General features: G+C 43.9%; 1 protein-coding gene across 2 annotated transcripts in view; it reads left to right on the plus strand.

The window, feature by feature from the left end:
• The first annotated feature begins 1,556 nt into the window (after window positions 1-1,556).
• SRD5A2 (steroid 5 alpha-reductase 2) overlaps window positions 1,557-13,302 on the plus strand; it is a 48,451-nt gene continuing 36,705 nt past the window's right edge. For both annotated transcript variants that reach the window (XM_014866418.3, XM_070512312.1), the window contains exon 1: window positions 1,557-1,871. In XM_014866418.3, coding sequence (XP_014721904.1) covers window positions 1,591-1,871 — 281 coding nt within the window. In that variant the 5' untranslated portion in view covers window positions 1,557-1,590. The remainder of the gene's footprint in view (window positions 1,872-13,302) is intronic.

Below are 13,302 nucleotides of genomic sequence, written 5' to 3' on the forward strand. Positions count from 1 at the left end.
TTGGTCAGTAAGCAGAGGGTGCCCCATAGGACTAAAGCATCACCTTATACCACGTGTCCCAGGTATCTGGAAACACCCCTAAACTGGGCAGTTGGGACAGTGGCTTTCATTGGAACAGCGCCTTTCATTGGAACAGCCAGTAGGACAGGGCAGGAGTGGATGGGGAAACACCGAGTGGGGCTCTTGAGAGGCCATGAGTTGGAGCTAAGAAAGAGGGATGAAGAAAGCACCCAAGAAAGGGGAGAGGGAGAAGGGGAAAGACTGAGATGCAGCTTGACGTTGTGACCAGAGGAGAAAATTAATAGGGATAAAGTTATCAAGGAAGGTGGGACAAGAAGGTGGATGAGTGAAGTCAACAGCAGGTGGGAAGAGGAGGCTGACATGGAAGGAGGAAGCCGGATCAAGGAAAGAAGGTAGAGAGAAAAAGGGGCACAAAATAGAAGAAGGGCAGCCGAGGAAGTCTGGATACTGAATGCTAGAAGGAAAGAGGAAATAGGTAATGAACGAGGGGGTGAAGGAGGAGAGAAGGGTGGCAAATAGAAGGAAGACAGAAAGAACCACATCTGGTTTTCAGAGTGCAGTTGGCATCTCCAATGGCACCACCATATGGAACCCCATTCACCCGTTCTAGGAGCTAGGAGAGGTCATCCCGTGGCAGAAGTCCTAGACCTTAGCCTGAGTCTGGCCAGCTCCTGGGGTCCTTGGGAGGAGAAGAGCAAGGAGGTACCAACACGATCACTACTCCTGGCCGCAATCCGTGCTTTCGCTCCCGCGCTCAGCGGACGCGCCTCTTTAACAGAGGCGGGCGGCCCAGGGGAGCACCCAGGGATGCAGAGAGAAACCGTGGAGTAATTAGGGCCCGGGAGAGGCTGGTACCTGCCTGGGAAAGAGTGGTGCAGAGGAGGCACTGATGATGAAAGTGGCGAAGGAGCGTGGTGCCCCAATGCAAAGGGGCTGGAGGACGCGAGAAGCGCCTGGATGTCCGGTCCAGGGTCGAAGGAAGGCTGCAGCATTGACTGGAAGCGGGCGGGGAGTGAAGGAGCCTAGGGAATCAGAGGGGTTGGGCAAATCCTGGGCTGGGGTGGTCTGAGTGTGGGGGCTGCTCACAATGCCACAGAGAAAGTGTGTTGGGGCGGGAGAACGACCCCGGCTAAATTGTCCCTCTGGTTTTCTCTCCTGATTGTCTAGTTCCAGAAGTTGGAGCATCAAAGGTTGACGGGTGAGGAACAAGTCATCGAAGAGCATTCTAAAAGGGAGACCTGCGGCAGGCGGTGGAGAGGGCGGGCGCGCTGGTGAGGCGCGAATACGGGCTAGTCGAAGGCCTGGGGGCCCCGGGAAATGTTTTTTGGCCCCACCAAAGCCTTCGTCCACCCCTCCACTCTGGCAGGCCCCCGAAGCCCCAGCCCCGCGAAAGGGGCATAGCTGCTGAGGCAAGCCAGGGCTGACTGCGCCAGGTGGGAGGCAGGATAGAGGGGAGGGAGCCAAGGCCGAAGGGGCGGACACGGGGTGGCGTCTAGCGCTCCATAAAGGGACCGTGGGGGCCGCCTCTCCTCTGCGCAGGCGGTGGCCACCGGCGGGAAACACGTCGCGATGCCCGTTCACTGCCAGCAGAGCCCGGTGCTGGCAGGCAGCGCCACTTTGGCCGCCCTGGGGGCGCTGGTTCTGTACCTCGCGAAGCCCTCCGGCTACGGGAAGTACTCGGAGAGCCTGATGCCCGCGGCTATCCGCCTGCCCGCCCGCGCCGCCTGGTTCCTGCAGGAGCTGCCCTCCTTCGCGGTGCCCGCAGGGATCCTCGCCAGGCAGCCTCGCTCTGTCTTCGGCCCGCCTGCGACTGTGCTTCTGGGCCTCTTCTGCGCACATTACTTTCACAGGTAGCGTTTCCCTCCCGCGGGCGCGGAGAGCAGCGCCCTGCCGGGCTCCCGGCGTCCAAGACCGCAGCGCTCCGCGCGCCCCGAGGAGCGCAGAGGGGGCGCGGGCGGCTGCCCGGAGCGCGCGGCAGAGCTCGCGGGGAGCGCCTGGCGGGGCCGGGACTGCGGGCGGGACGCAGGCGAGTGGAGAAGCGGTCGCGGGGCAGAGGCGGACTTCACTCCCCCCGGCCGCGCGCGCTTCTCGGGCCCGCTCCAAATCCACCGGCTGCTCCGGGGAAGGAGGTCAAGCAGGGCAGGAAGCGAGCCGGACTGATCAGGTTGGGTGGAGCTGTTGGACGGACGGTTCCCTCTCCAACTCCGCTCGATTCAGCGTCACCTGTGGCGCCTCACCCCCAGCCCTTCTCGTTCTTCCTTCACTTTTCCTTTGTTAGGTGGGGGCGGGCTGGTTCTGGGATCTTGAGAGAGTCTGTGTTGGCACCTTCAGAAGGAAACCTCGCTCAGGAGGACTGATCAACTTAATCTTTTCGGGTCTGAGGGCGGTGGGCAGAGCCAGACCCAGACTCCGATGGTGGGAAAGAGAAGGTGCTGGGAACCCAGCCGCCTGAGTGAAAGCCCCTCTTCTCAGGTCCCACCCAAGGGGACCACCACCAACTCGTCTACCTTTCCAGTTCCACTGGGACATAAATGTAAATGGGTCGAAGTTAATTTAGAGTTCAAATGTTCTTCTAAATTAAAAATCCCAAGTTTAGAAGAACCTTGCCTTCTGGTCTGAGAAGGAAAGACAGGAAAAAAAAGGGCCTTAAGGATTGGAACGACAGCCGAACCCCAAAACAGTCTCACAGGGGAAAGGAAGAACACATGATTGAGTTGCCTACCACGCCCAGTCATTTAGCATCTGTCGTCTCATCCAGCCCCATTGTAACCTTGTGAGATACGTAGTTATCATGCCCCCTTTATAGACAGAACCTGAGGCTGAGTAAGGTTAAATGGCTGAATGGAGATGATACAGCTGGTGCCCAGCCAGATTCAAATCTAAGCCCGTGAAACTCCACAGCTCAAGACCTTTTGACACGTTAAGCAGGCAGATGCTCCATGCAAGGAGAAAACAGAGTCTATGGATAGAGAAAGGCTGCCAAACCAAATCAAGAACGTAACAGAATCACAGCCTTATTTTGAGTAGAGCGTTTGTAGGGTCAAAAGATCAAGAAAATCTGGATTAGAAATTGGGGTGAAGAATGCCTCTGGAAGCTGAAAGGCATAATGTCTCTCTCAAAGGAGAAAAGGAGCCCATTGCAGAGGAAGGGGGTGTAAAGGAAGAATTGTAACCTGTCTTTCCTTGTAATCCCTTCTTAGACTCTGGATCTTTTTTATTGGTTAAGATTTAATATTTATGCAATCTTAACTGAACTCTCAGTCTTTTGAAAAGATAAGTATTGGCAAGCAATAAGAACTAAAATTTCAGAAATGGATGTCCTTTCCTCAAATATTTTCTAAAAGCCTTTTGTGGACAAGGTGCAGGCCTAGTTAACAACCACTTTATTTTATTCAGATTTTGATGGTTTAATTTTGAACAGAAAGAAGGATGTTGGGTTCAGGAGATAGGTTTTGACTTCAATGTTTTTGGAACAGACATTACACGAAAAAATATGATTCTGTCAGACAATTACTTTTATCTTCGAGTTAACTACTGTCAGCACCATAAACAGTATTTTCACGAGGTCATTTCCTTTTAACGTAATGAGTAGTGTTTTCTGATAGTCCTATTAACATAATTTTTAGACTTGTTTTTAAAATCGAAAGGTACTTTGCACAATAAATCATGATCAGTACATTAAGAAAGCCAAAGTAATTGCCCATAAAAATGAGTATCAACACACTGTCCATCTTCTCCTGGGGAAAATGGAAAATAGGAGTAAAGGATTTGGAGATTGATTCTGCCTGAGGGGAAATTGCCCACTGAAAACACAACTCTGAGTGAGTTGTCGCTGAGGCATGAAGATGTGATATGTGCCTGCCTTTCCCTTTGTGTGAACTCTTTTGTTGAGGCCACTGGAGTATTGGATCTGTTATCATTGTGAGTGCTCTGTGCTAACCACTGTTGATGGATTATCTACTCATTCTCATACTGAGCCATTAGGTGGGCACTGTTATCACCCTCATTTTGTGGGTGGGAAACTGGAGCAAGAAGAGGTTAAATGATTTGCTTAAGGTCACACAGTAGCCTGGGGAGCCAGGGTTCAGACCCAGGGAGTTTGAACGCAGATCGCAGACTCTGCTACCAGGATCAACTGTTTTATACTTGCTCTTACTGCCTCATCCTTGCCTTTTAAAAACTATATTTAGGCTTAAAATGATTATTTCTTAATTATAAAAATAATAAATGTTCATTAAAGAAAAAAGGCAAATACAAAAAGGATAAAAATGCTCACAATTTCAATGCCTAAGTATATTAAATGGTTAATGTTTTAGAACATTTCCATCATACTTTTATTTTTCATAGTAGATTTTTACACGTGCTCATTATGTTGAATATATATATATAGGTTTTTGTTTTACTTGATTACTTAACATTTTATAATAAGTATTTTCCCACATTATCATAGAATCTTTATAAAAATCATCTTAATGGCTGCTTGTTATTTCATCTCTCATAAAAACAATAATTTACCTATCTGTTAATTTATAGTTGGACATTTAATTTGCCCTTGTTTCTTTCTTATCTATTTGTTTATTTTGGGCTAGGTTAAATGAGGCTGTGATGTGAACTTTTGCACCTATATGCTTTTCAGAAGTCAGGACTGTATTCTTAGTCGAGATTCCCAGAAGTGGTTCAAAAGCTGTGAGCATTTTTGCACTGAGGCTTTAGGAGTCATTTGGCTTGATAATGAGGGCACATTAAGGGAAAAGCATCAGGCTGTCTTGCTTTACACCCTCTAGTGCATAGCTGTGACACAGAGAGTAAGATCGAGGGACAAGGGCTCAGGAGAAGGCTGGCTCAGGTGTGGCTTAGACTCTTTTGCACAATGTCCCTTGGGGACTGTTCAGAATAGCCGTATGTCCCGTTAGTTAGAAGTTAAAACTCTCTGCACTTTTCTCCATACAAGGGTGACATACTGGAATGTAAGTTTCGCAGGGCGAGGATTTTTGTCTCATTTGTCCATGGTTGTATACAGTATACAGAAAAGTGTTGGTACTCACTAAAATTTGTTGAATGCATGAATGAACTCTACTTCTGACATTAGTACAGGCAGTTAGAATTGTGGCAGTGCTAGTGACTGCTTAGAAATCATTGAGATTGCATGGCTAGTCAACTCAGATAATTCTCCTCCCTTCAGAATCTATTGTTGTGGATGTTTGGATGGTTTAGCCCTGTGAAAATGACTGCTGCATAAGCATGTTGCCTAATCCCACTGCCAAAGTTGTTTGAAGTTAGAGTTATCTCACTTCTCCTTGACCTTGACTACAGCCCTGGAAGGATCCTTTGCCCATACTCTCTCATTAATCTTCATTTTCCCAAGAAGCCTTGGTGTTCTGTGCAATAGTCATCACATGACCTATGCCAGTGGCAGCTGATGTCTTTCTCAAGCCTTGGATGGGAACTTGGTATTTGGATGAAAAAGAAAAAGAAATCTCTTCTCAAAAAAAAGGTGACTATATTGTGAAAAGTTACTGGCATGGGTGACCTTCCATGATGTGCCTCCAGAAGCAGAGTATAAGGCACATATTAGAGTCTGTTTGAATTTTGAGAGAGCTTTCCTAGGGTAGATGCTGAAACAGATGATATTTCCTAATCAACCAAATAAAATGATGGCTTCAATAAGATACCTTTTTGCTTTATTGGTCAGTTCATTCTCCAGCAGCATGACTTCCTTCCCATCTTTCAAGACTCAGGTTAGGCATCACTTCCTCCCAGAAGCCTTCTCTGAGTCCCTTCTCTATGAGTCCATTCCTTGGGCTTTCATAGCAGCCAGTGTGGCCTTCCACGAGACACTTCACACACTGGAGCATAATTATCTGACCTAAGGAAATTTCATCCTGTCTGTGCAGCCTTCTCATTTTACAGAAGCAAAGCACCAAGAGGTTTAGCCAATTAGGGGCAAAGAGGGGACTGGAACTTGAGCCTTCTGGTGTGCCCTGCCAATGTTTCTCCAATCTCATAGGAGGTACAGATGTCTCAAATATTCAGAAGTAATCAAACCTCAAAAGGAAATCACTCATTGACTGAGAACCAGAATGATTAATGGCCACAATGGAAACTATCTACACAAATCTCTCCTCTTACAGATTGAGAAGAAAGACCAGGCAGGATAAGCCACATTCTTGTGGTCACTTAATCATGTGTTAAGGACATTCATGAGGCATTGTTGGATTGATTAACTGAAGGATTCTTTAGAATGGGAATCAGCAACCTTTTCTGTAAAAAGCCAGATAGTAACTATTTTAAGCTTTGCAACCATATAGTCTCTGTCATAACTACTCAGCTCTGCTGTTGTAGCGTAAAAGCAACCACAGGCAATATGTAAACAAATGAGAGTGGTTGTGTTCCAATAAAACTTTATTTACAAAACAGGCAGTGGGCTGTATTTGGCCTGTGGGCTATATTTTGCCGGCCCCTTCTTAAGAAAACTACGAATGGCATAGCTTTACATTTAGTGCCCTGGTAATTCTATAATAAAATTTTGTTAAATCCTATAGCAAAGCAGTGGGCGTATTCTAGAAAATTTCTACCACAATTAATTAGTAGTAGGAATTTGGTAGTAAGCATCATTTTCTGAGAATTCCTGGGTTCCAAGTCTTTTATTTGAGCCCTCTTGGGAAATAGTAGGAGTCTTGCCATTTACATTCTAAATGGGATGACATCATAAGTACATCTGAAAAATGTAGAGCTATGTTCGCCAAAAATGTAAACAAGTTTAGAGATCTTGGTTGTTTCACTTTTACCACATTGAAGAAAGGACCATCTTGCTCATTTTACATCTAACTTAATGTCGCTTACAAAGAACAAACAGGATAAGAAAATAGTGATCCAAACCGGTGAAGTGACATGTACGAAGTTGCATGACGAGGAAAGGGCAGAGTGGGGCTTGAACCCAAGTCTCCTGATTTTCTTCTTCTTTTTTTTTAAGTGAGGAAGATTTGCCCTGAGCTAAAATCCATTCCAATATTCCTCTGTTTTGTATGTGGGATGCCTCCACAGCATGGCTGATGAGTGGAGTAGGTCTGCACTTGGGATCCTAACCATGAACCTGGGCCTCCGAAGCAGAGCATGTGGAACTTTAACCACTCAGCCATAGGCCAGCCCCTCCTGATTCTTTGTCAGAGTTCTGCACGTTCGGAACTGTGCTAGATCCTATGGGAGACACAAAAGAAATATAAGATGTGGTGCTTGCCCTCCAGGAGCAAGGCAAGAAAGAGCATCATTGTGTGCCTAGCACTCATTATGGTGTGAAAGTTGGATGGCGGCAGTGTCAGTGTGAGAGGCCCAGAACAAGTAGGAAAATGCAAGTTGAGGGAGATGTGGATCTAAGAGGGACCACCTTCATGCCACTGAACATATGAGGTCTCTGGCATCTGTCTGTGTTTGAGTGTGCATGAATCTGAGAGGGTTGATGGGTGGGTGGTTTTGAGGAACCCTAATAAATGGTACTCTTCTTCCCCACTGAAGTCCAGAAGCAACTGAGAGATAGACCTTGGAATTAGGCAGCTAGAGACAAATTACCACCCTTATTAGTGGTAAAGCTGGTTTGGGGGAACGTGGCTTACATTTTGAATCATGTGGGCCTCCTAATACTTTACCTTAAAAATACTCAGCAACAACCGTGACTGAACACCACAGGCCTTTCCCAGTGGTGGACATTCTGAAAAACACAGCAGAATGAGAGAAGGGCTGAACTGTACACGTGCCTTGAGAGGTCCTGCTTTCAAATTTACCACTCAGGTAATTCACTTTTCTTTCCCTGGGGAGGAATGGGTGGGGACAGAAGAAAGGTCTAGAAGGATACTCCAATGAAGGACCCCCAGCAAGCAGGAGGGGGAGCATAAATGTTTTCTGTTACTAGATAGAATACAAAAGCTGTCTAGCTATTGATATTTTCCAGAGCCTGGCAACTTGATTCTTGAACCTGGGGCACTTCCCATTCTGCTTTTTGACTCCCTGCCACGTATGGCAATGGGAACATCAAAATCTGGACTCAAGTTGTTTAAGAAGTTGCTGTGCTCAACCCAGGAGCCTTTAATGAGACTCAGCTCAGAATAGGAGCTCTAAATTTTAAAACGCTTTGAATTGGGGCCAACAGTGCAATTTGCCTTTTGTTTAGTTATGGAGGGGGATGAGGGAAGGCATAACCGATATTTATTGAGCTCTGGGTGTTCCAGGAATCATATTATGTGTTTTACATTGGTTATCTCATTTTGTCTTTGAGACAACCGCTATTATTAATGCTATTTCACAAGTGACCTCACTCTTGCCGATCGCAGTGGTTGGTGGCAGTGGGTGGGAGTAATGGGCAAGTCCTTGAGCTGGTCCTCATGGGGTGGTCTCTCCCAAGGTTTGTGGGTGGGAATGTGATTTCAGTCAGGAAAAAGGGACCTGTTTGGTGACCTATGACTTAAAATTGCCCTGTGCTCTATATACTCTGTCTTGGAATACCACTCCTCTTTTTAATTCCAAAAACCTTTTGCATCTATGCCATAATATCCAATCTTACTATCCAAGTCTTAAATCAGGCTCTGGGCCATTTTCAAAATTCTTCCATTATACTTGCTCCATGTTGTCAAGACTGATCCTAGAAGTTACTGTGAAGTTAAATATGCCAATTTGCTTTGGACATTTTTCCTATCTGACCATGAAACATCTCAAGATCCTTTTCTGTGTACAGACTCTTTCTCTCTCCTGCCTCTATCTGCCCTCTTTTAACAACAGTGCATGGTCTCACTTTAGTCTTTCAGTGAATGTTCTTTACTTGCCCAAAGTTAAATATCTGATAAGCAAATCTAAATACTAGAGTATTAAGTCCTTTGTTTTCTTATTATTGAGCTTTGAAAGTTCTTTATATATTCTGGATACAATTCCTTTACCAGATACATGCTTTGCAAATATTTTCTCAAAGGCTATGTGGCTTGTCTTTTTCATTCTCCTAACAGTATCTTTTGAAAAGTTGAAGTTTTTAATTTTGATGAACTTCAACTTCTCTATTTATTTTTGTTCTTTTGATGTCATATCTAAGGAATCTTTGCCTGATCTAGGGTCACAAGAGTTTTCTCTTATGTTTCCTTATAGAATACTTAAAGTTTTAGGTTTTATGTTAGGTCTGTGATCCATGTCGAGTTAATTTTCATATGGAGTTAGAAATATGAATCAAAGTTCTTATTTTCCCACCAATTTGTCCAGAGTGTTTCTGTCTTAGTCAGCTAAGGCTGCTATAACAAAATATCATAAACTAGGTGGCTTATCAACAACAAAATTTGTTTCTCACCGTTCTCGAGGCTAGAAGTCTGAGATTGTGGTGCCAGCAAGGTCTGGTTCTGTTCTGGTGAGGTACTTCTTCTGGGTTACAGATGACTGATGTCTTGTTTATCCTCACGTAGTGGAAAGAGAGTAAGTTAGCTCTCTGGATTAATCCTCTTTATCCCTGGTAATATTCTCTGCTCTGAAGTCTACTTTTGTCTGATTCTAATATAGTCACTATAGCTCTATTTTACTAAGGTTAACATGGTTTACACGTTTTCAACATTTTACTTTTAATATGTTTCTGTCTTTAAATTTAATGCGTGTTTCTTGAAGGCAGCTTATGGTTGAGTCTTGCTTTTTGCTCAGCTCTGACAATCTCTGTTTTAGCTCTCTGGCCTCTTCTTATAAGGGCACTAATTCCATTCATGAAGGCTCCACCCTCATGACCTAATTACCTCCAAAGTGCTCCATGTCCAAATACCATCACTTGGGGGATTAGATTTCAACATATGAATTTTGGGGCGACACAAATGTTCAGTCCATAATAGTCTTTTTTGTTTTGTTGTAACCCTATCGCTTTTTCCATTCTCAGGCTTAATATGCAATGACCTTGGGCCCTGTGTTACAAATTTCTAAACTTGTGGAGAGCTAAGCATGATAGGAGGTGGCTTCCTTTACTCGAATCCTATGGCTCCATGTAGCTGTGGCTGGCCAGGTGGTCCTAAGGCTATAGGGCAGGGGATAGAGTATGGGAGATAACAGCAGATACTTATGAATGACAGGTCTAAAACTTTCATATAGTAAATTCTGCCACATAAGCTTCAGAAAATGCTTTTTCTTTTTTTGTCAAAGTGAATAATGGAGTGTAGATATAGGAAGGAGATGTGCTGAGGCCGATCCATCTTTGAATGTTGTGTCCTTTGATCAGGACTACCGAGTCCCAGGAAAATATTTAAATGAAAGTGAAGTGGAAATTCCTTAAAAGTTCTCAGAATGATGGCAACATCTAGGCCTCATTGCTGCATGGCAGTACAGAGCTTTTTGCTTCCAAAATACATCAGAAGCCCTATAAACCTGGGCTTCCGTATGAAGCCAAAAAGCTGGAATTAGAAAACCATGACTTTCTTTTTGCAAACAATGAGAAATAAAGGAGACAAAATTATGGCTTAGAGAAATGATATATTTGTGTCCAACAGTGAACGTGCCTTGTCCTGAGCCTACCATAACAGGCATGCTGAACTTCAAGCTGAAAACCACCCATGTCACCATTTATAATTTATTAATTTGTTCATGACCAGTTAGCATGAGGGTTGAGGAGGTGTGCCTACACAATGCCAAAACCCACCCCAGACTGATCAACGTAAAAAAAAGATAAGCTAGTTATTCAAATGAAATGATTAGTTACTCAGGCCAAGAGGTTGATCTGATTTTTTTGTATACTCATATTTTGATCTTCTTGGGTACTGAAATATAAATAAATAAATAGAGTCAGCAGTCAGTAGCCCGTCTCTTATAGGCTGTTGTATCTCCATGATGATTACCTTTCTATCTCTCAGAGGAATCCTCAAAGTTTCTTAAAACCTTGGTAATTCATTAGATGTTCAGACTCAACTTCTGTTTTGACATAGATGCAGGAATAAAGAGGTAAAATGAGCAAGTGAGCTGTTCCAGGGTCTTCCAATACCACCGGGACACACATATGAACATTTAAAAACATATAAGCAGAAAACTTAAAAATGATGTATCATATTTTAGGTCTTCATGAGCTAAGCATCTCAATGTTTTTCATAATTTAAATAGATCTGCTGGATCATGACCGCTAGATAACTCAAATCAGATGACATCTGCAGGGGGTTGACAATGGGACCTGGCTGTCCTCGCTTCCAGGGCATCAGAGCAAGATGGGAAGAAGTCCCAGGAGCCTTGAGGGAAACTTCACATCGAATTTTTCCCATGATACAGCCCTCGATAGAAAATGGTCAATCACTCCACTGCAAGGGAAAAATGTGGTTTTATTGAATTGAGCCTTTCTTTTACTAGATTTGGAAATCTAATTTCTCTGTGTGAACATAGCCTTTGGAGAAGCCAAAACATCGGGTCAATGCTAATTTGAAAGAATTGGTTAAATATGCCACTGGAGCTTTTATGTCAGTGGTTTTTAACCCTCGGTGCACATTAGAATCATCTAGGGAAATATTTAAATGCTACTAATGCTCAATGTCCTACACCCGAGATTCTGATTAACTTGTCTTCAGTGCCTCATCCCCTTTAGCATTTCTAAAATCTCTTAGGTGATTTGAATATGCACCCAGTGGTGAGAACCTCTGGTGTAGACAAATGTCTATGCAACTGACTCATTTTTTTCACACAGTGACTGTAGAAGAGCAAAATGCTCAAGAATGTGAACTCTGGAACTAGTCCACCTGGACTTGAATCCCAGCTCTGATATTTCACAGCTGTGTGACCTTGTGCTAACTTAATTTTACTGTGCCTCAATTTCCTTATTTGTAAAATGGAGACAATTATAATAATACCTATCTCTTAGGGTTATTATAAAGATTAAATGACTTATTATGTGCAAAGTACTTAGAACATTATTTGGAACATGGTGTGCACTGTATGAATATTAGTTGTCTGTGGTCTTTTGCTGGTATTTCCTTTACTGCATGTCTGAGCTTAAATTAATTTCAAAGGCCTAATATTACTCTAACAAGTTGTATTAGCTTGTTAGCTGCTGTAATACAAACTGGGTGGCTTACAACAACAGAAATCTTTCTCTCACCCTTCTAGAGCCCATAAGTCTGAACTCTAGGTGTTGGCAGGGCTGTGCTCTCTTCAGAAGCTCTAAAGGAAAATATGTTCCTTGCCTCTTTCAGCTTCTGGTGGCTGTCGGCATTCCTTGGCTTGTGGTCGCATCTCTGTGCTCTGTCTTCACATCACTTTTTTCTCTGTGTGACTTTCTTCTCTCCTTCTGCCCCTTTCTCGTATAAGGAAGCATGTGATTTCAGTTAGAGTCCACCCAGATTGTCCAGGATATGCTCCCCTTTTTAATATCCTTAATTTAACAACATCTTTTGCCATATAAGATCATATTCACTCTTTTGCTATAAAGTAATATTCATAAGTTCTGAGGATTAGGGTGTGGACATATCTTTTTGGGGGCCACCATTAAACCCACTACACAAGGTCCACAGTAAAATGTAAGCTTGGATGGGTTGCCCAACTGACTCATTCTGTGTTTAGTCGCCTTTGTGTTTGGCCTGCACATCCCACTCTCTAATATGTCCCAAACCATTATTTACAATGACAGGTACCATCAGAGTATACCGACAAGTGACTGTTCATTGTCAGTGTTTATTTCTTAGGAAGAACTTGGGGAAGTGGGCCAAGGGCTCAGATGACTGGTTGGTCTAATGCCTTTTGGCATACAGAGAGACTCCCACAAGGGAAGACCTCTTGGTGGGTTCTGCTTCAAAGAGAATAATTTTGGGAAAACTCTATTTTATGACTAAATGCAACCCCCAAACCTCACCAATTCTGGCTTTAAACTTGGAAAATCTTGATACTTACTTCAAAAGAGAATGGTGCATTAATCATGACTCTTTCAGTTCCAAGTGACAGAAAAATCAATTCAAGTAGGCTTAAGTAAGACCTGAATTTATTAACTCTCATAACTGGAAAATTCCAACCTCAGGTCTGATTGATGCAGTGGTTCCAAAGATACCATCAGGGCCTGGTTTCTCTCTCCAGCTCTTTGCTACTTCTTTACTGGCTCTGTTCTCAGAAAGGCTGTCCTTTGGTGGTGGCAAGACAGCTGTAGCATCCAAGAGCTTATATCCTCTCAGATCCAAGAAGATGAAGAAAAGAACAGTTCTAGAAAAAATGTAAACAAAACCTATTGAGATTTGTTCAGTCACATACACATCCCTGAAACAACCAGTGTGATAGGGCTATCCCTGTTATGATTGGCTGAGGACGCTGGAG

The sequence above is a fragment of the Equus asinus genome, chromosome 6, assembly GCF_041296235.1.
Source record: "Equus asinus isolate D_3611 breed Donkey chromosome 6, EquAss-T2T_v2, whole genome shotgun sequence".
NCBI classification, from domain to species: Eukaryota; Metazoa; Chordata; class Mammalia; order Perissodactyla; family Equidae; genus Equus; species Equus asinus.